The 27,298-nt window shown below is 40.4% G+C and overlaps 1 protein-coding gene across 2 annotated transcripts in view; it reads left to right on the top strand.

The window, feature by feature from the left end:
- Positions 1–27,298, top strand: part of EIF2B3 (eukaryotic translation initiation factor 2B subunit gamma) — a 119,043-nt gene that overhangs the window by 55,862 nt on the left and 35,883 nt on the right. For both annotated transcript variants that reach the window (XM_069589800.1, XM_069589811.1), the window contains exon 6: positions 18,080–18,169. In XM_069589800.1, coding sequence (XP_069445901.1) covers positions 18,080–18,169 — 90 coding nt within the window. The remainder of the gene's footprint in view (positions 1–18,079; positions 18,170–27,298) is intronic.

The raw sequence follows: 27,298 nt of genomic DNA, 5'->3' as shown, positions 1-27,298 counted from the left end.
TCCAGATCTGAAAAGAAGCAAACTGAGTACCTATCTGTACATTTATCTTCTGACTGAGAAGCAGTAGAAACAGTACTGAGGAGTAAATGATGCACCAGGGAAAATGAACAATTTTCCCTGAGGTTGACTGTAACAGAAACAAAAGATCTGGCCTTAAACAATGAACAGGTGAAATAGGGTGAGGCTAGAGACTTCTATAGAAATGGGGTAACTCCTTAAGTATATGGAATGAAACAAGAATGTTTAACAGAATCTTGGGATAGAGAAATAATCGAACAAAGACTCTACGGTACCTTGGTGAGTTCCTTATACCCTTTCCATCTCTCCCACGCACATCATTCCCTGAAGCTGTAGAAAAGTACACAGAATACAAAATAACCAAGACTCACATGATAGCAACTCTCAGATATGAAAGGATAAAAGATAAGAATTCATCTATGGGACTTCCTGGTGGTCCAGTGGCTAAGATTCTGCATTCCCAGTGCAGGGGGCCCAGATTCAGTCCCTGGCCAGGAAACTAGATCCCATGTGCCACAATTAAGACCTCACATACTCTAACTAAAAGATCCCACATGCTACAAATAAAACCCAGTGCAGCCAAATAAATAAATATAAACATTTTAAAAAAAGAATTCACCTATAATATATCACACTAAATAAAACAAGCATGGGCTTCCCTGGTGGCTCAGTGGTAAAGAATCTGCCTACCAGTACAGAAAACATGGGTTCCATCCCTGATCCAGGAAGATCCCACATGCTGTGGAGCAACTAAGTCACGCACCCCACAGCTGAGCCTGTTCTCTAGAGCCTGAGAGCTGCAAATGCTGAGCCCACTAGCCACAACTACTGAAGCCTGTGCACTCTAGAGCCCATGCTCTGCAACAAGAGAAGTGACCACAACGAGAAACTCATGCACTGCAACTAGAGAAAAGCCTGTGCAGCAAGGAAGACCCAGCATAGCTAAAAATAAATAAAACTATTTTTTTAAAACATGAATAAGACCAAAAGACTCAATCTATCCAACTGTGCAAACGCATAGCAAAAATTAGAGCAAGAAAAATATACTGCAAAAACCTGTCCTGAGAAAAACAACTCAGTGAATATCTGTATACAGGTCAGGAAGCAACAGTTAGAATTGGACATGGAACAACAGACTGGCTCCAAACAGGAAAAGGAGTACATCAAGCCTATATATTGTCACCCTGCTTATTTAACTTATATGCAGAGTACATCATGAGAAACACTGGGTTGGAGGAAGCACAAGCTGGAATCAAGATTGCCAGGAGAAATATCAATAACCTCAGATATGCAGATGACACCACCCTTATGACATAAAGTGAAGAAGAACTGAAGAGCCTCTTGATGAAAGTGAAAGAGGAGAGTGAAAAAGTTGGCTTAAAGCTCAACATTCAGAAAATGAAAATCATGGCATCTGGTCCCATCACTTCATGGGAAATAGATGGGGAAACAGTGGCTGACTTTATTTTTCTGGGCTCCAATATCACTGCAGATGGTGATTGCAGCCATGAAATTAAAAGACACTTGCTCCTTGGAAGGAAAGTTATGACCAACCTAGACAGCATATTCAAAAGCAGAGACATTCCTTTACCAACAAAGGTCCGTCTAGTCAAGGCTATGGTTTTTCCAGTAGTCATGTATGGATGTGAGAGTTGGACTGTAAAGAAAGCTGAGCATAGAAGAATTGATGCTTTTGAAGTGTGGTGTTGGAAAAGACTCTTGCGAGTCCCTTGGACTGCGAGGAGATCCAACCAGTCCATCCTAAGGGAGATCAGTCCTGAGTGTTCATTGGAGGGACTGATGTTGAAGCTGAAACTCCAATACTTTGGCCACCTGATGTGAAGAGGTGACTCATTTGAAAAGACCCTGATGCTGGGAAAGATTGAGGGCAGGAGGAGACAGGGACGACAGAGGATGAGATGGTTGGATGGCATCACTGACACAATGGACATGGGTTTGGGTAGACTCCAGGAGCCTGTGATGGACAGGGAGGCCTGGCGTACTGCGGTTCATGGGGTCGCAAAGAGTCAGACACAACTGAGCAACTGAACTGAACTGGACTGAATACAAAGAATTTCCTTACAAATATATAATTCTAAATAAATTTATATTTTTTAAAAAGGCAAAAATATATATATATATAATTCTGCAACTTCAGAACAACTCAATGGACTGTGAATTTAATAAATAAGAGTTCAGTGATGAGATGGTGTTATGAAAACAAAATGAGATAAAAGAAAATAGTACGGAAACAAAAATAAATTGAGTACCAAATAACTACAGAATTAATTAATTTTAAAATTGCAAAGAACAGAAGTGATACAACTGAAAATCAAATTTTATATATAAAGAAAAGATATAAGATATCCAGTACTTTAGTGGAGAAGGCGATGGCACCCCACTCTAGTACTCTTGCTTGGAAAATCCAATGGACAGAGGAGCCTGGTAGGCTGCGGTCCATGGGGTCGCGAAGAGTCGGACACGACTGAGTGACTTCCCTTTCACTTTTCACTTTCATGCATTGGAGAAGGAAATGGCAGGAATGGGGGAGCCTGGTGGGCTGCCGTCTATGGGGTCACACAGAGTCGGACACGACTGAAGTGACTTAGTGGCAGCAGCAGTACCTTAGATGAAAAATGAAAATAATTGAAATTAGAATCTAATAGAAATAAGGCAGAAAGATAATTCAATATAATTAATATCTCATGTGGTCAAAAGATGCATTCAGAGATACAAAGGATTCTTGGTAAAATAATTTAAGTGTTTTGGGGAGGGGCACACCATGCAGAATCTTAGTTCCCTGACTGGGAATTGAATCCCTGCCCCCTGCATTGGAAACACAAGAATCTTAACCACTTGGACTACCAGGGAAATCCAGCACTTGATTTTAAATCTTTTACTCCCCCAGTGAATCATTTAGGATTTTATTATCCAGAATTTTGAAGGATCCCAAAAGGAGCATCAGTTCAGTTCAGTCGCTCAGTCTTGTCTGATTCTTTGCGACCGCATGGACTGCAGTACGCCAGGCCTCCCTGTCCATCACCAACTCCTGGAGTTTACTCAAACCCATGTCCATTGTGTCAGTGATGCCATCCAACCATCTCATCCTCTGTTGTCCCCTTCTCCTCCCGCCTAAAACTTTCCCAGCATCGGGGTCTTTTCAAATAAGTCAGTTCTTCGCATCAGGTGGCCAAAGTATTATTGGAGTTTCAGCTTCAACATCAGTCCCTCCAATGAATATTGAGGACTGATTTCCTTTAGGATGGACTGGTTGGATCTCCTTGCAGTCCAAGGGACTCTCAAGAGTCTTCTCCAACACCACAGTTCAAAAGCATCAATTCTTCAGCACTCAGCTTTCTTTATAGTCCAGCTCTCACATCCATACGTGACTACTGGAAAAACCATAGCTTTGACTAGACGGACCTTTGTTGGCAAAGGAGTGTCTCTGCTTTTTAATATGCTATCTAGGTTGATCATAACTTTACTTCTGAGGAGTAGGCGTCTTTTAATTTCATGACCGCAGTCACCATTTGCAGTGATTTTAGAGCCCAAGAAAATAAAGTCAGCCACTGTTTCTGCTGTTTCCCCATCTATTTGGCATGAAGTAATGGGACCGGATGCCATGATCTTCATTTTCTGAATGTTGAGCTTTAAGCCAACTTTTTCACTCTCCTCTTTCACTTTCATCAAGAGGCTCTTTAGTTCTTCTCTTTCTCCCATAAAGGTGGTGTCATCTGCATATCTGAGCATAAAGCATACTTATTTCCTCAGACAACTTATGTACATGTTAGAGAGACATTACAAACACTGTAGTAGAGAAAAATAGACACCCATTTCAATCCAACATTTACTTGTTGGATTGAATTAGAAAAAACTACATACATGTATCAGGCTGTTGGACTTTTAAAAAATCATAGTTCTCACAAAGACAGAAAATTTGTTTGTAACCAAATCTGGGTAGATGGTTGATTTGGAAGGTACTCAGCAGACTCATTTAATTTCACATTATGAATCCATCCATGGACTCATTTAATGTCATGTTGCCTTTTAATGTTGTTGCTGGAGTTTGGGGCTGCCAGCAATCTCTAAGTTCTCAAGAGAGGTGTTCATAAATTCAAATCATTTTTTTCTTCCTCGTTAACTCTGGAAAGAAGACCTACAAGACCTTTTAGAACTAACATCCAAAAAAGATGTCCTTTTCATTATAGGGGACTGGAAAGAAAGTAGGAAGTCAAGAAACACTTGGAGTAACAGGCAAATTTGGCCTTGGAGTACGGAATGAAGCAGGGCAAAGACTAATAGAGTTTTGCCAAGAAAATGCACTGGTCATAGCAAACACCCTCTTCCAACAACACAAGAGAAGACTCTACACATGGACATCACCAGATGGTCAACACTGAAATCAGATTGATTATATTCTTTGCAGCCAGAGGTGGAGAAGCTCTATACAGTCAGCAAAAACAAGATCAGGAGCTGACTGTGGCTCAGCTCATGAACCCCTTATTGCCTAATTCAGACTGAAATTGAAGAAAGTAGGGAAAACCACTAGACCATTCAGGTATGACCTAAATCAAATCCCTTATGATTATACAGTGGAAGTGGGCAATAGATTTAAGGGACTAGATCTGATAGATAGAGTGCCTGATGAACTATGAATGGAGGTTCGTGACATTGTACAGGAGACAGGGATCAAGACCATCCCCATGGGAAAGAAATGCAAAAAAGCAAAATGGCTTTCTAAGGAGGCCTTACAAATAGCTGTGAAAAGAAGAGAAGCGAAAAGCAAAGGAGAAAAGGAAAGATATAAGTATCTGAATGCAGAGTTCCAAAGAATAGCAAGAAAAGATAAGAAAGCCTTCCTCAGTGATCAATGCAAAGAAATAGAGGAAAACAACAGAATGGGAAAGACTAGAGATCTCTTCAAGAAAATTAGAGATAGCAAGGGAACATTTCATGCAAAGATGGGCTCGATAAAGGACAGAAATGGTCTGGACCTAACAGAAGCAGAAGATATTAAGAAGAGGTGGCAGGAATACACAGAAGAACTGTACAAAAAAGATCTTCACGACCCAGATAATCACGATGGTGTGATCACTCACCTAGAGCCAGACATCCTGGAATGTGAAGTCAAGTGGGCCTTAGAAAGCATCACTATGAACAAAGCTAGTGGAGGTGATGGAATTCCAGTTGAGCTATTTCAGATCCTAAAAGATGATGCTGTGAAAGTGCTGCACTCAATATGCCAGCAAATTGGGAAAACTCAGCAGTGGCCGCAGGTCTGGAAAAGGTCAGTTTTCATTCCAATCCCAAAGAAAGGCAATGCCAAAGAATGCTCAAACTACCGCACAATTGTACTCATCTCACACGCTAGTAGTAATGCTCAACGTTCTCCAAGCCAGGCTTCAGCAATACGTGAACCGTGAACTTCCAGATGTTCAAGCTGGTTTTAGAAAAGGCAGAGGAACCAGAGATCAAATTGCCAACATCCGCTGGATCATGGAAAAAGCAAGAGAGTTCCAGAAAAACATCTATTTCTGCTTTATTGACTATGCCAAAGCCTTTGACTGTATGGATCACAATAAACTGTGGAAAATTCTGAAAGAGATGGGAATACCAGACCAGCTGACCTGCCTCTTGAGAAACCTATATGCAGGTCAGGAAGCAACAGTTAGAACTGGACATGGAATAGCAGACTGGTTCCAAATAGGAAAAGGAGTATGTCAAGGCTGTATATTGTCACCCTGCTTATTTAACTTCTATGCAGAGTACATCATGAGAAACGCTGGGCTGGAAGAAGCACAAGCTGGAATCAAGATTGCCAGGAGAAATATCAATAACCTCAGATATGCAAATGACACCACCCTTATGACATAAAGTGAAGAAGAACTGAAGAGCCTCTTGATGAAAGTGAAAGTGGAGAGTGAAAAAGTTGGCTTAAAGCTCAACATTCAGAAAACGAAGATCATGGCATCTGGTCCCATCACTTCATGGGAAATAGATGGGGAAAGAGTGGAAACAGTGTCAGACTTTATTTTTGGGGGCTCCAAAATCACTGCAGATGGTGACTGCAGCCATGAAATGAAAAGATGCTTACTCCTTGGAAGAAAGTTATGACCAACCTAGATAGCATATTAAAAAGCAGAGACATTATTTTGCCAACAAAGGTCCGTCTAGTCAAGGCTATGGTTTTTCCAGTGGTCATGTTTGGATGTGAGAGTTAGATTGTGAAGAAAGCTGAGTGCCGAAGAATTGATGCTTTTGAACTGTGGTGTTGGAGAAGACTCTTTTCTTGAGAGTCCCTTGGACTGCAAGGAGATCCAACCAGTCCATTCTGAAGGAGATCAACCCTGGGATTTCTTTGGAAGGAATGATGCTAAGGCTGAAACTCCAGTACTTTGGCCACCTCATGTGAAGAGTTGACTCACTGGAAAAGACTCTGATGCTGGGAGGGATTGGGGGCAGGAGGAGAAGGGGATGACAGAGGATGAGATGGCTGGATGGCATCACTGACTCGATGGACGTGAGTTTGAGTGAACTCCGGGAGATGGTGATGGACAGGGAAGCCTGGTGTGTTGCGATTCATGGGGTCGCAAAGAGTCGGACATGACTGAGCAACTGAACTGAACTGAACGCTGGAAAAGATATTGAGTTTTTGTTATTTCTGGTATCAGAAGCCTAAATGATCAACTGCCATTTCATATCAGAGGAACATTTCTTTTATTCTTGTGGTTGCAGTCAGAGTGCTATCAACGTACAGCTCTTTCCTAAGTACAAAGTTAAGCCTGAGTAATGCTAGAGTCCTCTCCTTTCTTAAGTGGTCACGGCCGTCAGAGAGCCTACTTTTCCTATAACATCAGGAAAGCATCATGGTTGTGTTGGTGGTAATGGTGATGATGACAATGAAGATGATAAGACAGCAGCCCTAGTTTTTCAAATTTTGTGCCTGGCATTGTGTTAAAGGCTTTTTTTTTTTTACACAATGGCTCTATGAAGTAGATTCTATTTATGCCACTTTACAGATGAGGAAATGAACAAGGATTAGTTAGAAATAAGAAATTCCAATAAATATTTGTTGAATGAATAAGTGAGAAATCACCTATATGATTGAAAGTCTATAATCTACGGCTTGGCACTCTGATAAACGTTGAGGTATAGAACAAGGATTGGCAAACTTTTTCTACAAGGGGCAAATAGTAAATATCTTAGACTTTGCAGACCATCTCGTCTCTGTTGCATTTATTCAGCTCTGCTGTTATAGCACAAAAGCATCCTTAGATATGTACCAGATGAGCATGGCTGTGTTCCAATAAAACTTTATCTACGAAAACAGGAAGCAGGATCATCCAGCTCGCAGGCTGTAGTTTACCAGCCCCATTGGAGTGTTTTTTTTTTTCCTCTCCCTTTCTAAAAAGAGTATCTATGATGGGCCCATTTTAACATAGCTTGTTTCTGACAGCAGTCAGGATATGGCAGACTGGATGTGGAATTTTTTCTTTTGAGAAAAGAAGTAAGAGGGTTCTTACAGATTATTTTTTCCTAAACAATTTATCAAAATAAAATTTTAGGAAACAGAGGAGGATTTCTTTATATTTTAGAAGAGCCGAGGACATAAGATGCAATTAAAGGATATCTCTGATTGTATTGAAAATATGATCTTATTTATAGATATTTTAGAATAATGCTATCACAGCTAGAAGGTCATTTGGTCCATATATTTCAGATAATGATACTGGAAGCCAAGGGAAGAAGAAGTTGTTCCATATCATTTATCTAGTTAGAGACAGGCCTTTTCTATTTAGTTCATGCTTTATACTTTTCAGGAATACTATATTCAACTGGCAAATGATTATTGACTTTCCTCCTCTTGTTAAACCACTGTTTTGGTATTTAAGGAGGCAGGAGACTGACTCAAAGAGTTCACATTAGCCTTGGTAGAAGGGAAGATTTTACATATAAAAGCCTAACAAACAGTAGCAAACAATATCAGATTCTGAACAATGAAGGCTAACAGTGTTCTAAACATTCAAGGGAGGCATCAAACTCTAGGGGCTGAGGTGATGAAGAAAGCATAATAGATTAATTTCAGCTTGAAAAATGGATTTGGGTCTGATACAGAAAGGGACATGTGAAGCTGAATCCTGTGTGGGGAGAATGTTCTGAGCAAAGGTGTGAGAGACAGGGTATGCAAGACTTGTTTAGAAACAGTTTGGCCCAAATGGAAGCTCTCTGTTGGGGAGCACTAGGAATTGAGACTGGGAAATTAAGTTGGTACAAAAATAGAGGGGCTTGAATATTGGGGAATTATTAAAAACATTTTGAGCAGAGAGAGAATGCTTTCAGTTCTGGACTCTGGAAAGGTAATCTGACAGCAGTGTGCAGGATAGGTTTAAGGTATAAGACCTGAAAAGAAAACAGTGTTGCATTCCTAAATTCACAAGACTCCAAAGAACAAAGGGACTGTGTCCTCTGGAATGTAGAAGGGACTACTTGTGGTCATCTATTATTATGTGAAACAAGGGATCTGACTCATTTATGCATCCACCAAGCACTGATGTTTATGCTACATTAGATTGGCAGGTTTATTCATAAAATTCTTAGAAGCCAGGGTCTTATGTTTCTGTAATCACAGCTAGAAGCTGGAGATTGTCTCCTGCTTTCTCTTTAACCTCCTTGGGAACTAGTTTGTTGTTCTCTATGGTGAATTGTTAGTAAATATCTTAGTCTCAGAGGTCCCTGCCACAGAGAGCAAGGGTTAAGCATGATTGGAGCAAATAAGATGAACATAGCCAAGAGGTAAGGGGAAAATGAAGAGCATATGGAGGTATATTTTTCCTTCATACCTGTTGATCTCAGGGCCTTGAGTAAATGCTGGGGCAGATTTTCAAGCACTTTTTGAATACCAGAAGACAGTGCTTCCTATCTTTCTTTTCAAACTAAATTTCCAAAGGGGGGAGTTACAGAGCCAGAAGCCTCTTGTTTTCAAGTTTTCTTACTTTTATATGTACTGGTTGTAGGAGAAAAGGACAGTGAGGATGAAATGTACATCCCATTTGTTTTCCCACTGTCCAGTAGAGGATGAAGTATTTACTTGACTGCAAATAATTTTCTCTTCTGTTGGGCCTTGGGCATATTTGGTCCTAGAAAATGAGACAGTATAAGACATTGAAGTAGGAGTTCTACTCAGCCTATGGTCAGGTACAGAGAGATTCTCCCTCTGTCATCAAGTAGTACTGATAACTTTATTCCAGTGGGCCCAAATTCATCGTGCCTCAGTGGATTTGGAGAAGGCACAGCATCCATCAAGCACCTTTTCCATCTATCAAGTTGATGTATTACTGATTTGGAGAGGCAGTATAGGTAGTGGAAAAGAATGTTGAATTTTACTGATAGAAAGAGTATGGTACTAGAAATTCAAGTGCAGAGAATTTGGAATTTAATCTTGAGAGAGAAAAGCTGTATAACCTTGAGCAAATCACTTTGCTTCTCTAAGCCTCAATTTCCCCAGCTGAGATTGGCTTAGTGGCTCTTTAATGGCCCTTCCCCAGCTCTTAAATTCCTGTTTTATTTCTGAAAGACATGTGTTTTTAATAATTTGTAAGTAAACGTGTTTGTGCCAAATATTTAATAAGAAAATCATGTGGCTTTTCTCCAATGCTAGTTGTTTTCTTTTGAATACTAGTCGAGGTTTTTTACTGGAAGGATAATGAAAATATTAAAACAAGCTTCTAAATGATGTCTTTTAAAAATGGAATAAAATATTCACACATTCATCTTGGGGAAAGACAGGAACTTAAGTCAAAACCTCAAGGATCATGGCCACATCTCTATTTCTGGGACTATAGATGATGAGAAATGGGTTCACATTCTTGATTATTTTGCTGATGGTGTGGAAAGTCTTGAAATGCTTGCTGTTTATCTACATTAGGAGCCCCATTGCTACTAACCAGCTGAAACCCCTAAAGTACTCCTCTAAACTTTCTAGTGGGTAAAAGCTATGCTGCCAATTTCTGATCTTTTCAGGGCTTCTGCAGTACAAATCAGGTAGCTACTCAGCTTTCTTTATGGCTGGTTTAGGATTCAGCTTTCTTAGGTATGCTAAGTCTGTTACCACTATCCTTCTTTACAGCTTCCAAAATTTTGTTACTTTCCTCTCCTGGTCTTTGTCCTTGGGTTTGTAGAGAAAGAGCAAATTAGCCAAGATAGCAGTGGTCAGGGGCTCTCACCCCATGTTTTGTAAATAATGACTTTGCATGGTTACTTACACCTGAGATCCTTTGTAGCACTGCGTGCACCTGTCAAGCCCTTGAGGCTGTGTCTGCTGGGTCAGCTACGAGAGAATATAGCATGTCTGCTGCTGCGCCAGACCAGAGAGAATAAACATGTCTGCAGTTCCTACAGCTCCTCGAAGTTTCCTCTAGCTTCCTCGCTGGTGCCTTGCCTACCCTGGGTTCAGTGAACAGTGAGACAGTTGGCGTAGCCGGCAGGATACACAGCAGGTAGAGGAGCCTGAGGCTCCAGTGGATGGAGGAACCCAGTGGCCATGGTCCTGTCAGCATGGGCCCCAGTGGAAGATTGGGAGGCAGTGGACAGATCACCGTATCACATTGAGAAGGTGTTGCAGGTGATAAGTTCCCGTTTGCCAGACAAGGTGACACGGACTACCACTGGCACCATGGGTGGATTTCCTGACTGCCCTGAAGGCTGTGCAGAGATGCTTGGAAGAACTAGAGCAGCATATATTGGAATTAGAGCAAGAACTTCGTGGCCTTAAAGAACCCAGTGTTTTTGACAGTGAGACAGAATTGTATCTTTTTCAGACCACAGGTCCAGGCCCCCACTTGTTAGTAAGGCTTGTCATGCAGCAGAAAGATGGGGCCAAGAAGGTGAAGCCCCGGGAGGCCTTGGGCACCAAGGAGGCCAAAGAGAAGAGGAACGGCACCAACTCTGCAGCCAGGGTGAAGTCCAGAAAGGTGATCAAGGAGCAACCCCACTGTAGAGAAAGAAGAAAGGAAAAAGAGAAAGTGAAACCACAGTGGCAAGTTTAGAGCTGGATCAGGTCCTGCTGAACCCACCTCTGTGGAGCACCAAGGAAACCACTGAGCCTGCAGACAGCTTCACAGGATGGCAAGTGAAGCTCAGAAAATACAATGAGGACCTGGACTTCAAGGTGGTGGGTGATGACTAGGAAACCATCACCATGCTTGGAATCGGCTGGACATCCACCCTGTCAGCTTCTATACTGGTCTGGCAGGTGGAGGAGCCTTCAGAAGATGACAACCATTTTATAGGCAGCATGCAAGTTGCCATTTTGAACAATATCCTGTCCACCCTTTTGGTTCCATAATTGCCACCTCAATAGTGGCAGGCTTGGGAGAAGCAGTGGAATGGTGGCAGGCGAAGGGGATTAAAAGTGTGAAGACCCTGAAGGGGGGTGGCCAATTGGTAAAGGCCCCATCCAGGTTCGCAGATGCAAATGTGGGCTGATTTGCTGGCAGCAGGAATTGACAGAAATAAAATTGATAAACAGCCCAGTGCTCTGCTCCTAGAGCTATGGAGGCAACTGAGATCAGAACAGCAGTTTACCAAGTTTGGGAAACACCGACAGCAAGAGATACGGGTGGTTCAGCTAGAAGATTACATGGCATCCATTCAGATGCTCTTTTCCACTTTGAAATACTGTAAAGGCTGTGTGCTTACCTTTGGAAATTGGATGGCTCCCTGTGCAGAGGTATACTATAAAGGCTGTGTTCTATGATTGCTGCTAACCTCTGATGCTCTTACAGATTTGGAACAGTGTGCACCAGAGGTTATAAAGCATACAGAATCACATGGATAGGCTGTGAAAACTGCAAAAATCTGCTCTTTGAAGGGGTGGGCCTGGTGCCTGTACAGGGTTTTGTGGGTCCTTAATAAAAACCCCGCAATTTCAGGATGCTGCAATTTCACCAGGACAGACAGTGGACTAGACTTGGCCATGGAAAATAAAGGCAGTCCACATGTGGTGGGTGGCTCTTCTAACCCCATGAGGACAAGGACTGCAACATGAGTTCCAGGTGATACCTGGAGTTGGGTCTTGCCTGGCAAATCCCATGGACGGAGGAGCCTGGTAGGCTGCAGTCCATGGGGTCGCTAGGAGTCAGACACGACTGAGCGACTTCACTTTCAATTTTCACTTTAATGCATTGGAGAAGGAAATGGCAACCCACTCCAGTGTTCTTGCCTGGAGAATCCCAGGGACGGGGGAGCCTGCTGGGCTGCCGTCTCTGGGGTCGCACAGAGTCGGACACGACTGAATCGACTTAGCAGCAGCAGCAGCAGCAGGGATGTAACTATTTGCTGTTGTAGCATCTACTGCTGTTGCAGAATGTGGGTTCAAAAGTCAGTGTTACTAAGCCAAGGAAATATCGCAGAAGATGGACTGCGCCTGGATTGTGACGTGAGAGACCCTGAAGGGGTAGAATACAGAGAAAGAGCAAATTAGTCAATTTGGTGGTGGTCAGGCCCTCTCGCCCCCATGTCCTCTTGCTCTTACCCAACATTTTGTGAATAATGACTTTGCATGGTTCTGTAACAGCCGAGATCATTTGTAGCACTGCACATGTGCATCATGACCTATATAAGCACCACCTGAAAAGCCCTTGTGGCTGTGCCTGCTGGGTCCATCATGAGAGAATATAGCATGTCTTGCTATTGTGCCGTCCTGGAGATAATAAACATATCTGCAGTTCCTATGCCTCCTCGAGTTCTCTTCTAGCTTCCCCACTCATGCTTTGTCTACCGTGAGTTCAGTGAACAGCAAGACAGGGGTTATGCCTTCAAAAACAAAAATTACCAAAAAACTGTTTACTGTGACTTCCCTGGCAGTCCAGTGGTTAAGACTTCATGCTTCAGTAGCAGGGGCCACAGGTTTGATTCCAGGTCAGGAACTGAGATCTTGCAAGCTTCAAGACTCCCCCGCTCCCCCCGCAAAAAAAAAAGCTTACACAAAGCGATGGATAACTGATAAGAGAACTGAGCATAGGAGAGTCCTGGGATTATCAGTATGCTATAGTCTGATCCCCAAGGATCATATTATACATCTTTAAAACATATATATTTGTTTGGCTGCTTGAGACTCTCTAGTTAAGATATGTAGCCTTAGTTTCTCAGTGGCATATATCGATAAATCTATTTTTTTTAAACAATATTTCAAAGCAGTCAGTGTTCTACAAAACAGATGATTCACTCTAATCATATGGCTTGTCAGGGAAATACAAAGGGGTAACTTTTTTAAACTGAAATTGCCAAATGAATTGTGAGGCTCTGATTCAGACAGACTAGCTATAAAAAGAGAAATCTGGATTTGGATTGGATATTAGATGTTATGAAGTTGTTGATAATTTTATTATGTGTAGTGATATAATGATTGTATTTCGTAGTCCTTATCATTTGGAAATATGTACTACACATACTGGAATATTTACAGTAAGATGATTTTGTGTCTGGAACATGCTTTTAAAAACTATATTAGTTTGGTATTAACAAATCACTATAAACTGGGTGGCCTAGAACAACAGTTTATTGTCTTCACAATTCTTGAGGCTAGAAATCCAAAATCAGGATATTTTCAGCATTGGTTCCTCCTGAGGTTTATGAAGGAGACTCTGTTCCACCCTTCTAATCTTCTGGAAACCTCAGGCATTGTTGGCTTGTAGATGGCATTCTCCTCATGTCTTCATATTGTCTTCCCTCTGCATATCTGTCTCTGTGTTCAAGTTTCCCCTTTATTAAGGCACTAGTTCTATTGGATTAGGGCTCCTCTAATGACCTAACCTTAACATGATCATCTACAGATGTCATATTTCCAATTAAGATCATATTCACAGGTATTGTGTATTATCATTTGGGGGGGGCACAATTTAACCCATAATAAATACTGCAGCAAAAAGTTTTAAAGACTAGAAAATGTTGATAATTGAAACTATTTGGGCACATAGGAATTTATTATGTTTTTCTCTTATTTTATGTGTTTGAAAATTTCCATAATTAAAATTTAAGAAATGTGTATGTGAAACAGATTAAATTGATGTTTGTATACTCATGTTCATAGCAGCATCATTCACAATAACCAAAAGGTGGAAGCAATTCAACTATCTATAGACAGATGAATCGGTAAAGAAAATGTGGTACACACATACAATGAAATATTATTCAGAGTTCAAAAGGAAGGAAATTTTGACACATGCTTCAACATTAACTGTAAAAACATTATGCTAATGAAATAAGCCAGTCACAAGAACAAATATATGATTCTTCTTATATGAGGTTCCTGGAGAAGGCAGTGGCACCCCACTCTAGTACTCTTGCCTGGAGAATCCCATGGACGGAGGAGCCTGGTGGGCTGCAGTCTATGGGGTCACAAAGAGTCGGACACGATTGAATGGCTTCACTTTCACTTTACACTTTCATGCGTTGGAGAGGGAAATGGCAACCCACTTCAGTGTTCTTGCTTGGAGAATCCTGGGGACAGGGGAGCCTGGTGGGCTGCCACCTATGGGGTCGCACAGAGTCGGACACGACTGAAGCAACTTAGCAGTAGAGTAGCCAGAATCATAAAGACAAAGTAGAATGGTGGTTGCAAGGGGCTCACAGGAAAAAGGGAATGGGGAGTTAGTGTTTAATGGATACAGAGTTTCAGTTGGGGAAGATGTAAAAGTATTGGAGATGGATGTTGGTGACAGTTGTACTGCAAAGTGAATATGATTAATCCCACAGAACTATATACTTGAAAATGGTTAAAATAGTAAATTGTACAAACCAGCTAAGGACTTTCTTGAAGATCTTTAAAAGCCATCTATCTTTGCAGTTAAACAGTAAATGCTTATCCTTGCATCGTTCCCAGTATTTATTTCATTTATACATTCCTCATTTATTCTAAAATAATATTAATAATTATAGTTACTACCTGTTGGCTTTTCTTTCCTTGCTTTAAAAACTGGTATTCCTGTTTTTAAGATCATAAAAAGATGCTTGGTTTACCTTAAATTTTAAACACTTTAAATTTGAATTCTAAATTATATAACTTACTATTTTAAAAATTAGTCTATAAAAATAATCCTGATGGCTTATATTGTCCTAGAAGTGTTATAACTATTTCTAAATGTGTTATCATTTCTATTACTGATTTCTTTATTTTGTACAAATCAAAAACATCTTCTTGGCCCAGAGCAATCAACCAGTTACCCAGATTTACTGGTGCCTCTTTGAGGTTTTTTGGTTTTGTTTATTTTGTTTTATTTTAAAATATCAATTCTTATTTCTAATGCCATTTAAAAACAATTAAATGGGGAAAAATAAAATAAGAAAACACCTTTTGGGCAACTTAAATGGCACTAAATCCTGGTCCCAAGATTTGCATTCAGTACAAATTTCATGTGAAAGAAAAAAATGTCTGAATTGCCCATCTCTGTTCCTTTATTATTTCAAATTTGTAGCTAAATCTCTAGTGTTGAGTGTACCAGCTAAATTTTTGGAAATTTTTTTTAATGGAAGAATATTTTCTTGTTTGTTTTACCTACTTTATATGATCAGAGTAAAAAGCTGAAAAAATTTATAAACTGTAAAATGCTATTTGAATATTATTGCCATATGAGGTAGGGATCGGTAAGAATTTAGAAGATGATTACTCAAACTTATAAGTTATTCCTTCCCCAGGTATATGATACAACTTGAGTTCAGCTATAAATATGAGATATATAGTTCATAAGGTAGTTGCAAGGATGGAATAATTTAAGTAGAATATGTTGAATGAGTCAAGGAATTCACAAACCAAGGAACTGAACAAGAGAGTTCAGCTTTCCAAGTTGGTTAGATCAAGGGAGAGAATTATCATAGTGTGAACTTCAAATCAAACCCGGGCACCACAAGGTAAGTAACCATATTTGCAAAATTCTGTTTCCTGAAGAATTTCTTAGAACTCAAGAATTTCAGGAAGTGAGAATTGGGACATAACTTTCTTCTTCATCCTCACTGTATACAGTAATTGGCTTTTGGGGTGTGTGTGTGTTATAGATGTGAGATCTGAAATCCGACTTATCTCTTGCTCTTTTGGAAGCATTTTGTTCCCCCTTCTTCCCGAAAGAGTGGAAGCCCAGGGTGGTGTGTGTGTGTTCTGTTGCTCAGTTGTGTATGATTCTTTGTGACCCCATGGACCCTGTGGACTGTAGCCCACCAGATGCCTGTCCATGGGATTTTCTTGGCAAGAATACTGGAGTGAGTTGCCATGTCCTCCTTCAGGGGATCTTCCCCACCCAGGGATTGAATCTGTGTCCCCTTTGTCTCCTGCATTGCAGGCAGATTCTTTGCCACTATGCCACCTGGGAAATTACTTCTAAGGTATCCAGCTCCTATGAGAATAATTTTCATTCAGACTATAAGCAGTCAAAGGAGAGTAACACAGAGTAGAAGATAACAACCAGGCAGCTACAACTGGAACTGCTATTCTTCCACCCTACTCCCCTCCTCTCCTTCAGCTATCTTTTATTTTATTGAATAAAATGACTTTGAACATGAAACATGGCATTTCTTCAGGCTGAAACCAAAGTTAGTAGACTAAGTAGGAACTAGTGCATGTTCAGTCTGTCAATTGTGTCCAACTCTGTGTGACTCCATGGATTCTAGCCTGCTGGGCTCCTCTGTCCATGGGACTTTCCAGGCAAGACTGCTGGAATGGGTTGCCATTCCTTCTCCAGGGGATCTTCCTGACCCAGGGGTCAAACCCACATCTTTTGCATTGGCAGACAGATTCTTTACCACTGAGCCACCAGGGAAGCGAATAAATAGCAACTAGGCAAATGCCTTGCTGCTGCTGCTGCGTCGCTTCAGTCGTGTCTGACTCTGTGCAACCCCATAGACGGCAGCCCACTAGGCTCCTCTGTCCCTGGGATTCTCCAGGCAAGAATACTGGAGTGGGTTGCCATTTCCTTCTCCAATGTGTGAAAGTGAAGTCGCTCAGTCATGTCTGACTCTTAGCGACTCCATGGACTGCAGCCTACCAGGCTCCTCTGTCCATGGGATTTTCCAGCCAAGAGTAGTGGAGTGGGTGCTTAATTTGACCTAATTTATTTGTGTGTTTGTCTGTTGAGCCACTATCAAACATTGATTCTGTGTGAGAGCCAATGCTAAGTACTAAGCCTATAAAAATAAATCTTGGAACTTTCCTGGTAGTCCAGTGGTTAAGAATCCACCTTGCAATGCAGGGGACACAAGTTCGATCCCTAGTCAGAAAACTAAGATCCCACATACCAGGGAGCAGTTAAGCCCGTGCACCACAGCTACTGAGCCTGCATAGTGCAGCCTGCCTGGACACAGTTCAAGAGTTCATGTGTCACAACAAAAGCTCCTGTGTGCTACAGCTAAGACCCAACGCAGCCAAATAAATATTTTAAAAAATAAATCTCTGCCCTCAGTTAACTTTTAGTCTAGTGGGAAAGAGCACAAGTAAGTAGACTGTTACTTTGCTCTATGCTAAGTTATCTGGTAGAAGTGGGCACCAGGTGTTGTAGGAACACAAACTTGGGTCCTCAGGGAAGATTTCCTAAAAAAGTAAACTTGGGGAAACCCCTGATGAATAATTTAGAGTCAGGAGTTAGAGAGTATTCATAAAATTTTACTTCATGTTCTATGAACATGGAGTAATATATATCAAATCCTAAAGGAAAGCATGGCTTAAGTATGGCCTGCAGGAAGTGAGGCAGTTGGAGTAGAAGCAAGAAAATGTTAGTTACAAGAATTGTGGGTAGGAGTTTGTAGTAAAATAGAAGATGACCTGTCAATAATTTGGTGACTTACCAGTTTTGGTTTCATGTCTTCGGAAGCCTAAAGACCTCATAAAGTGTGAAATAGGGCTTCCATAAAGAGACAGCCTGTTCTGTGGTAGCATCAGAGCTGATAATCACCTTCTTGGTCTCCCCAGAGTGAGGTGTAGGCAGCATGACTCAGACCCTCAGAAACTTCCTAACGCATACTACCTAATAATAGAATGAAACTCATGTGACCCTCTTCTCTCTCATTCTTTTTGCAGGCACCCAAGAATACGTTTCCACACAGGCCTTGTGGATGCCCACCTCTACTGCTTGAAAAAATACGTTGTGGACTTCCTAATGGAAAATAAGTAAGAAGGAGGGAGATTGAGTCAAACTCACAGGACTTAAGCTACCCTGTGACTTAGTTAACAGTTTTAAACCTTGATAATAACCAGTTATATAAATAACTAGTTTGTATAAATAACATAGTCTATTATAGAAATGAAATTATGTTATCAGGATACTGTTATTTCATCTGTACCAGCTCATATTTTGGGGGCCTGTACTATGATAACCAGCAAATTACTTTTATAAAACTAATATTCACGTATGCAGCATCTTTCTACACAGCTTCAGGCTCTTCCTTCTTTCTGCAAGGGTGAGCTCACCAGCTGTAGTGCTATTTGTCTCCAAGAGAATGTCCTTTCCCTGGGCAATTGTCCCATAGATGGGCCCTCTTAGCAAAGGGTCAGACACTTACCCAAGAGAAGGAAAGAAAGAAAAGCAGGTTTTCTTCCAATTTTGTAAAAGAAGTCCACCTCTCTGAGTGAAGTTTTATGAATTTCATGAATTCATGAATCTCATGAATTAAGAAATTTGGTACTTTTCTATAGTTTTGCTTTGATAATAGAACTGTGGGCCTTAAACACTTGCCAGAGACTGTCTGGCAGATCACAGGATGTACGTGGGTTTCCAGAGAGAAAACTTCCATTTGTGGCTGATCTCAAGGATTTTTTTCATACATAATTTTATTTATTTATTAATTTTTCTATTTTTTTTACTGTGATGGATCTTCTTTGCCGCATGGGCTTTCTATAGTTGCAGAGAATGGGGTCTACTCTCTAGTTGTGATGTACAGGCTTGTCATTGCAGTGGCTTCTCTTGTTGCGGAGCCCAGGCTGTAGCGTGAACAAGCTTCAGTAGTTGTGGTGTACTGGCTGTAGAGCACAGGCTCAATAGCTGTGGCATATGGGTTTAGTTGGTCCACTGCAGGTGAGGTCTTCCCAGATCAGGAGTGGAACCCGTGTCTCCTGCATTGGCAGGTGGATTCTTTACCCACTGAGCCACCATGGAAGCCTAACCTCAAGGATTTTGATAGGCAATGCAACTAGAGTCCTCAGAAGAACAGGTAGGAAAAGATTTAATAACTACCTGGTTAAGAAGAGGAACACCTAGTCTTCCTTGATGGCTTCTGGATAAGTTTCTACCTTGCATAGTACTGGTAACTGGAAAGCAGTCAGGCTGGCACGACATCATTAAGTTCCCTCAGACAAGCTGGGGAAGGGAGTCTGAGAACCTGAGTTTAAGTGCTAAGCATGCTATTGACTGGTGGACTTGGATATATACAAGAATATTGAGGGGAAGAGAAATTGTCCCTCCATGCCCAATATAATATTTTTTTGCAGCATCCTAACCCTTACCACCTATAACTCCTGCTAACCCACTACAGAAACCCCATGTAGAGCCAATGATAAAACAAGTTATTTGGGCTCCTAGAAAGCTTTCCCAGGTATTGTTGTTTCTCTGTTTTCTCTCACCAGGACAGTATTGCCCTGCTCCCTTCTGACTTATTATTCTGTTTTTTCATTGAATCAGCACATATTTATTAAGCTCCTGTTGTGAGGCAGGCATTGTGCTAAATCAGCTGTGGGATCCATGGTGAATAAGCAGATAGGGGCTCTGCCCTTACAGAATTAAAGTTATCAGGACCCATTTTCTAGTTACCAGTGTCTGGGCTATCCACGTGTTAAAAATGAAGTTAATTCTTTGCCATGAAAGGGTTTACTTTTTTAATCTCAGGTGAAAATGAATCACTGTCAGACAGGTCCTGGCCTTGACATATTGAGAGATGATACAGTAATGGTAGAGACCTTTTTTTTTTTTAAATTATTTCCTATGGAAAATTTCACATAGATAAAAAAGTAGAGAAAGTGATACAGTTAACTCCCATGTACCCCTCATACAGCTTCAGTTCAGTTCAGTCATTCAGTCACGTCCACCTGTTTGCGACCCCATGGACTGCAGCACTCTAGGCTTCCCTGTCCATCACCAACTCCCAGAGCTTGCTCAAACTCATGTCCATTGAGTCTGTGATTCCATCCAGCCATCTCGACCTCTGTCATCCCCTTCTCCTCCTGCCTTCAATCTTTCCCAGCATCAGGGTCTCTTCCATTGAGTCAGTTCTTCACATCAGGTGGCCAAAGTACTGGAGTTTCAGCTTCAGCATCAGTCCTTCCAATGAATATTCAGGACTGATTTCCTTTAGGATTGACTGGTTTGATCACCTTGCAGTCCAAGGGACTCTGGAGAGTATTCTTCAGCGCTCAGCTTTCTTTACAATCCAACTCTCACATCCATACATGACTACTGGAAAAACCATAGCTTTGACTAGACAGACCTTTGTCGGCAAAATAATGTGTCTGCTTTTAAATATGCTGTCTAGGTTTGTCACAGCTTTTCTTCCAAGGAGCAAGAGTCTTTTAATTTCATGGCTGCAGTCACCATCTGCAGTGATTTTGGAGCCCCAAAAAATAAAGTCTGTCACTGTTTCCACTGTTTCCCCATCTATTTTTTATGAAGCTGGGTTTTGAAAAGGCATAGGAACCAGCAATCAAATTGCCAACATCCTTTGAATCATAGAAAAAGCAAGAGAGTTCCAGAAAATCATCTACCTCTGCTTTATTGACTATGCCAAAGCCTTTGGCTGTGTGCCATGAAATGATGGGACCAGATGCCATGATCTTAGTTTTTTGAGTGTTGGGTTTTGAGACAACTTTTTCACTCTCCTCTTTCACTTTCATCAAGAGGATCTTTAGTTCTTCTTTGCTTTCTCCCATGAGGGTAGTGTCATCTACGTATCTGAGGTTATTGATATTTCTCCTGGCAAGCTTGATTCCAGCCTGTGCTTCATCCATCCTGGCATTTTGCATGTAAGTACACATGATGTACTCTGCGTATAAGTTAAATAAGCAGGGTAACAATATACAGCCTTCTTACTCCTTTCCCAATTTGGAACCAGTCTGTTGTTCCATGTCTGGTTCTAACTGTTGCTTTTTAATCTGCATAAAGATTTCTGAGGAGGCAGGTCAGGTGGTTTGGCATTCCCATCTCTTTAAGAATTTTCCACAGTTTGTTGTGATCCACAGAGTCAAAGGCTTTGGCATAGTCAATAAAGCAGAAGTAGATGTTTTTCTGGAATGCTCTTGCTTCTTCTATGATCCAACAGATGTTGACAGTTTGATCTCTGGTTCCTCTGCCTTTTCAAAATCCAACTTGAACATTTGGAAGTTCACAGTTCACATACTGTTGAAGCCTGGCTTGGAGAATTTTGAGCAAGCCCTCATATAACATCAATAGTCACCAATTCATGGCTAACCTTAGTTTATATTTGCTACCACCAATCTTGCCACTGTCACACCAGATTATTTTAAAGCAAATCATTATAACTTCATCTGTTATTATTTCAATTGTAATTATGTATAAATATTTCAGTATCCTTAAACAATACCTCAGTACTACTCTTGCACTTAAAAAAAATAATAATCTAACAGCATTACCTTAATACTACCAAATGGGGTTTTAGCTTTTGGTATCTGAATATGCGGTCGTTTTGCAACAAAGCCAACCTTGTCCTGGCTGCTGCAGCTCCTTTGTAGCTCACTTGACCCCCACTGGTTAGCAGGTCCCCCACCTGGCAAGTGTACTGTGATGGTATGTACCTGAAGGACCAGCTTCAATTTGGTGATTCTATGGCTCCTGGCCAGAAGCTCCACCAAAAGGGACTTTCCCAGAGCTTGCTGTAACAGAAGAGGATATGGAGCCTCAGCTCAAACCACCTCCCCATCTCAAGGTCTTAAAGACCTTTATATCTTTCTTCTCCCCATCTACTGCATTACCTCTCAGACTTGGTGAGATTAAAGGAGGCATTTATAGTAATCTGGTTATGAAAATGACTCCTTTAGAGATAGATGGGGAAAAAGAAACCTAGGAGATACACTTCAAAAAAGGACTGTTTTAGCAATCCTTTCTCTCACTTATGAAAATTACCATTCGGCCCTGTAAATTTTAATTGTCTATTAATACATATTAATGTCTCCCACACAGATTCCTTGAGATTAGACTCCTACCTGGATTGATAAGGCATTTAATATATGCTTGATGAATGGAAGAAAAGGAGATGCTGTGACAGTTTAGACAGCAGAAGTAATTAGATACATCAGTAGTTGAAGAAGATGAATATTTCTGCAGTTGAGTAGAAAAGCTATAGGGAAGGCTGTGGAAAGGAGAAAACCTGTGCAGTCTTTGACAAGAGAAGCTTAAACTGAGCTGTGTGACCCTGGACAGGTGTCTGCCTTTCTGTACCTCACTTTCCTCAGCTGTAAATTGAAACAGATGGTACCTGACACATAATGGTGATTGTGAAAAATACTTGTGAAGAGCTTAGAGTAGTACTTGGTACACAGTAAAGACTTTTCATTGATCACCTATGTTGCTGGATGCTAAAGATGAAACAATATAGTTTCTGCCTTCAGGTTGGTCACAGTTTAGAGAGAGGCAGGCAGGTTAAATTATTACAGTAAATGTGCTAAGTGGTACGAGAGTATAGTTGAGTAGTATAATAGTGAGCTAGACGCACAAGAGAATTTGGGAGGGATGATGGAAGTGCTTTATATCTTGATTTGGAGTAGTGATTGCAGTAGTATATATTTGACAAAATGTATTGAATTTTGTGTTTTAAATAAAAGTGAAGTCTTAGTTGCTCAGTCATTTCCGACTCTTTGCAACTTCATGGACTGTAGCCCACCAGGCTTCTCTGTCCTTGGAATTCTCCAGGCAAGACTATTAGAGTGGGTAGCCATTCCCTTCTCCAGGGGATCTTCCTGACCCAGGGATCGAACCCGGGTCTCCTGCATTGCCGGCAGATTCTTTACCATCTGAGGCACCAGGAAACTCTTAAATAGGTACATTTTATTGTATGTAATTTAAAAAATATATATATATTTTTTAAGTTTAAAAAATGAATTGGACTTATAATTTTTAAAAAATTCAAAACAATAGACATTTAATAAATACCTAAATATATTCCAATTGCTATGTTGGGGGATAAGGATACCAAGATGAATAGTTTTACAGACCATTGTCTCGGTAACCTGGAGAAAATTATATTATGAAACAAGAGAGAAAAAAATGAGTCAGAGATCCCCAGTCTTAATAAATATGAAAAGGGCACTTCAGGCAGCAGGAGTGTCATGACAGCTATGCTTTAGAAAGATTCTCCATCAGCAATGGGAGGGAGAGACTGAACAGTTATTAGGCTGAGCTTAATAAGGTAATGTCGTTCAATATTGATTTTTAGCTAACAGTCTGTCTTTTCCCAGCTGGCTTAATATAGCGTTCTCCTTGCTAGGCTTCTGCCTCCAGCCTATCCTCTTTTAATTCATCCTTCACAAAACTACCAGGGACTTTTCTAAATTGCAAATCTGACTGGATCATATCTAGTTGACAAGCATCGCCACGTCCAGCATTTACCAGTTGAAGTAATGCATGGGCCCAGGAAGTAGTGCCTGGGGTAATAAAGATGTGGCAGGAGTTGCCTTAGGGATGCCGCTGTTTGACTTGGATGCCGATGTCGTGCTGAATGTCTGCTAGTCTGCATGTGCATTAAGGTTAATATGTGATCTTGAGTTATTTCTAACTCAAGCTTTCTAAGTATCAAATAAATCTTAGAAGCCATTAAAAAAAAAAAGGATTGATATGTTTGACTAATACCAGTTTTTAAAGTTCTGTGTTGTGGGGGAAAAAAAAAATCCAGTAAACATAGTATAAAAATAAAGGGGGGCTTTCCGAGGGGCTCAGTGGTAAAGAATCTGCCTGCAATAGGTGATGTGAATTTGATTCCTGGATTGGAAAGATCCCCTGGAGAAGAAGAAGGAAATGGCAACCCAGTCCAATATTCTTGCCTGGAAAATCCCATGGACAGAGGAGCTTGGCAGTCTACAGTCCATGGGGTCACAAAAGAGTTGGACACACACGACTTAGCAACTAAACAACAACACAAAAAGAAACAACAAATATCAAGCTATCCCAAACACTAGTTTCCATACATTACAAAGAGCACTTAAAATCAATAAGGAAAAGACAAATGACTCAGTAGAAAAATGGATAAAAGCTGTAAGTAGTGGGTTCATGGAAAAAGCTTGTATACATCAAAAGATGCCTACTCTCATCAATAAAAATGCATGTTAAGCAGTTTTAAAATACTATCCTTATTGTATGACAGAGATTTTTAAATTTTGTGATGAACCTAGCAAGGCTGTGGGGAAATTCTCTTATGCTTTTCTACATAAACTTTTTGTAGGGTAGTTGATGATACCTATCTGAACTTACAACTATATACTCCCTGCCTAAGCAGTTCCTCTTCAAAGACTCTATCCCACAGAAATATTTACTTAAAAATATGGAAATATTCATTGTAAAATGTTCTTTGCAGCATTGTTCATAACAGGGAAAAGTTGTAACAGTTTAAACAGGGTAATTAATTATATTATTGTGCAACTTTAAAAAGAATGAAGTATGACTGTGTGGTGATGTGGAAAGATTTCCAAGATACTTTTACTTAAAAAAAAGCAAATTGCAGTATTAGTATATATTTTCAGTGTAATGTAATTCAATTCTTTGCTCTAAAGAAATAAAAAGATAGACATAAATATGTTTTAGAAGGTCTTTTTATCCATTTCTGAATGTAGTTTGACAGATGGATATTCCAAAGATTATCTGAAATTTTTAATTCAAAAATGTGTTGGATTTTATGGCCAGAGCAGAGCTTAGACTGAGTATTATCATTGTGATGTCTCTTGAGGCTGAGTGGTAAGCTAAAAGTTTCTTCTCTTTTACAAAGTTATCTGATCTAAGCTTAAGGAAGCTGGCCATTTTGGAACTTTTTGTGTGGCTTAGCAACAGTTGCTCTAAAAGGAGACTAGCCATGTAAAGCACTCAAGCAGTATGTTGGCTGTCTGAGCTGAAGCCTTGGAAGACGGAAGGTTTATACCAGATTTAGTCCTGGTTTCCTTTAACACAGAAACCTGGGGAAAGAATTATCTTTCTTTTCCTTTTCCTGACCTGTTAGACCTGCGAGCCATTTTAAGAGATGTAGAAGAGATTAATCTTTGAAAAAGGAAGAATTAAAACTGAATACTTCCTTTTGTTCAGAAGAACCCAAAATTATAATCAGCCTCTTCTAGTGTTAAAACCCAGTCTGTCGGTACAGGACATACAACCTTAGGGTTTGGCCTTCAGAGCACCATCCGTGTACCAGGCACTGTTCTGGGTACTTTTCATACTTCAGTTCATTCACTCCTTAAAACAGTTCTCTCATTTGGTATTAATTTCATATTATAGAAGAGGAAAATGAAGCTTCAAATAATTTGCTCAATGTCATACAGTCAGGGCCCTAATAAAATCAGCCACTGTTGATGAATTGATTGCTAGCAACGTCCACCTCATATCTCAGATGTCTCTCTGTTACAGACACACACACATGTGCATGTATACCTGGAAGGATAAGAGAGCAGTCACAGCTTCGTGGTCTTAGCTAAATAGAGATGCAGGGGAGTAAGGATGGGCTCCACAAACTGAAGTCAGGAATTGGGAATAGGCAGCTGTGCTACATGGTCAGAATCAGGGTGATAGTTAAAGCCACATGGAAGATAATGTGATAGACTGCCTAGAAAAGCCATGAGTCACATAGGAAAGCAGAGAAGAGATAAACAGATGAGGGACCATGTAGAGCCATGGGAGATAGGCAGGAACCTTGATTTCTTACTGTTCAGTTCATGTATCCATATGAACTTATCTGTTGTACTTGTTTTCTTATCCTTAGATGTGCTAGAGATTGTATGAGGTATCTTTTACTTAAACAACCAAATAAAACTAAGGTAAGAATTTATGGTTTACATAATCTTCTAACCAGAGCCGTTATATGGTAGCTCTGTACTGATATCTGAATATGTAGATGCTACCAAAATTAAACCAGGGTAGTCTTCTCTGGACTTCTTGGTTACAGTCATCTTGATCTCTGGGACTTCTTTGCTGTTGAGAAAGGGACAAAGTCCTAGCAGCACATTGACTTTTGTTGTTGTTGTTTCGTTTTGTTTTTTTGATGGTGATTTTCATTTATTTATTTATTTAGACTGCACTGGGTCTTCATTGCAGCACACGGGCTTTTTCTAGCTATGGAGCACGGGCTCTGAAGCCCATGGGCTTCAGTAGTAATGCTTAACCGGTATGCTTGCCTTCTTTCTTCTCTGACAACATTCTTAAATATCCATTAAAATTCACCTAGATATTACTCCTCTAGGAAGTTTTTTCTCAATTTTTTTTCTCTTCACTTCCACTTAGAATAGATGCCCTTGCTTTGTGCTACCATAGTAGTCTGTGCTTCTCTCCATTAGGCATGAAATCATTCTCTCTTCTGATCTTGTATAATCTTCAGTTATCACATGCATCCTATTAAATTGGATTTGCATGTCTTTTTTTTCTACTTTTTTAAACTCCTTGAAGACAGAAACCAATTCTGATTCATCTTGTGACACATAGTAGATGCTCCATAAATAAAAAGGCAGCCAGATTGTCAACTTCATACTGAAACCTCTAAGTGCTGTTTCAGGGGGCCTCCGAGAAGCTCTAGTCCTTAATGTCTCAGCATAGAAAGAATTCAACAAGATTCAAAGTGATACATAAGAAGTGATTTGTTAGTAGGATGCTTTTGAGGCTTACAGGCTGGTGGGCAAGGGGGCCGAGAACTTAGTGGGCTGCAGTTTTATAATCAAAGAAAAATTAGGGAAGGGCAAAAAACCACCTCTTCCTCATTCTTTTTATAATCTTTTTTTTAATTGGAGGATAATCGCTTTATAATATTGTATTGGTTTCTGCCATACATCAACCTGATCAGCCATAGGTTTACACACATCCCCTCTCTCTTTATTTTTTTTAATTTATTTATTTTTAATTAAAGGATAATTGCTTTACAATATTGTGTTGGTTTCTGCTGTACATCAGCATCAATCAGCCATAGATATATACACGTCCCCTCTCTCTTAAACCTCCCTTCTGCCTCCCATCCCATCTCACCCATCTAGGTTGTCACAGAGCATGAAGTTTGAACTCCCTGTGTCATACAGCAATTCCCACTGGCTATCCATTTTACATATGGTAAAGTA

Source organism: Ovis canadensis, chromosome 1, assembly GCF_042477335.2.
Source record: "Ovis canadensis isolate MfBH-ARS-UI-01 breed Bighorn chromosome 1, ARS-UI_OviCan_v2, whole genome shotgun sequence".
Taxonomy (NCBI): Eukaryota; Metazoa; Chordata; class Mammalia; order Artiodactyla; family Bovidae; genus Ovis; species Ovis canadensis.
Note: the sequence above shows the minus strand (reverse complement) of the source record. Positions and strands in the feature narration are given on the sequence as shown.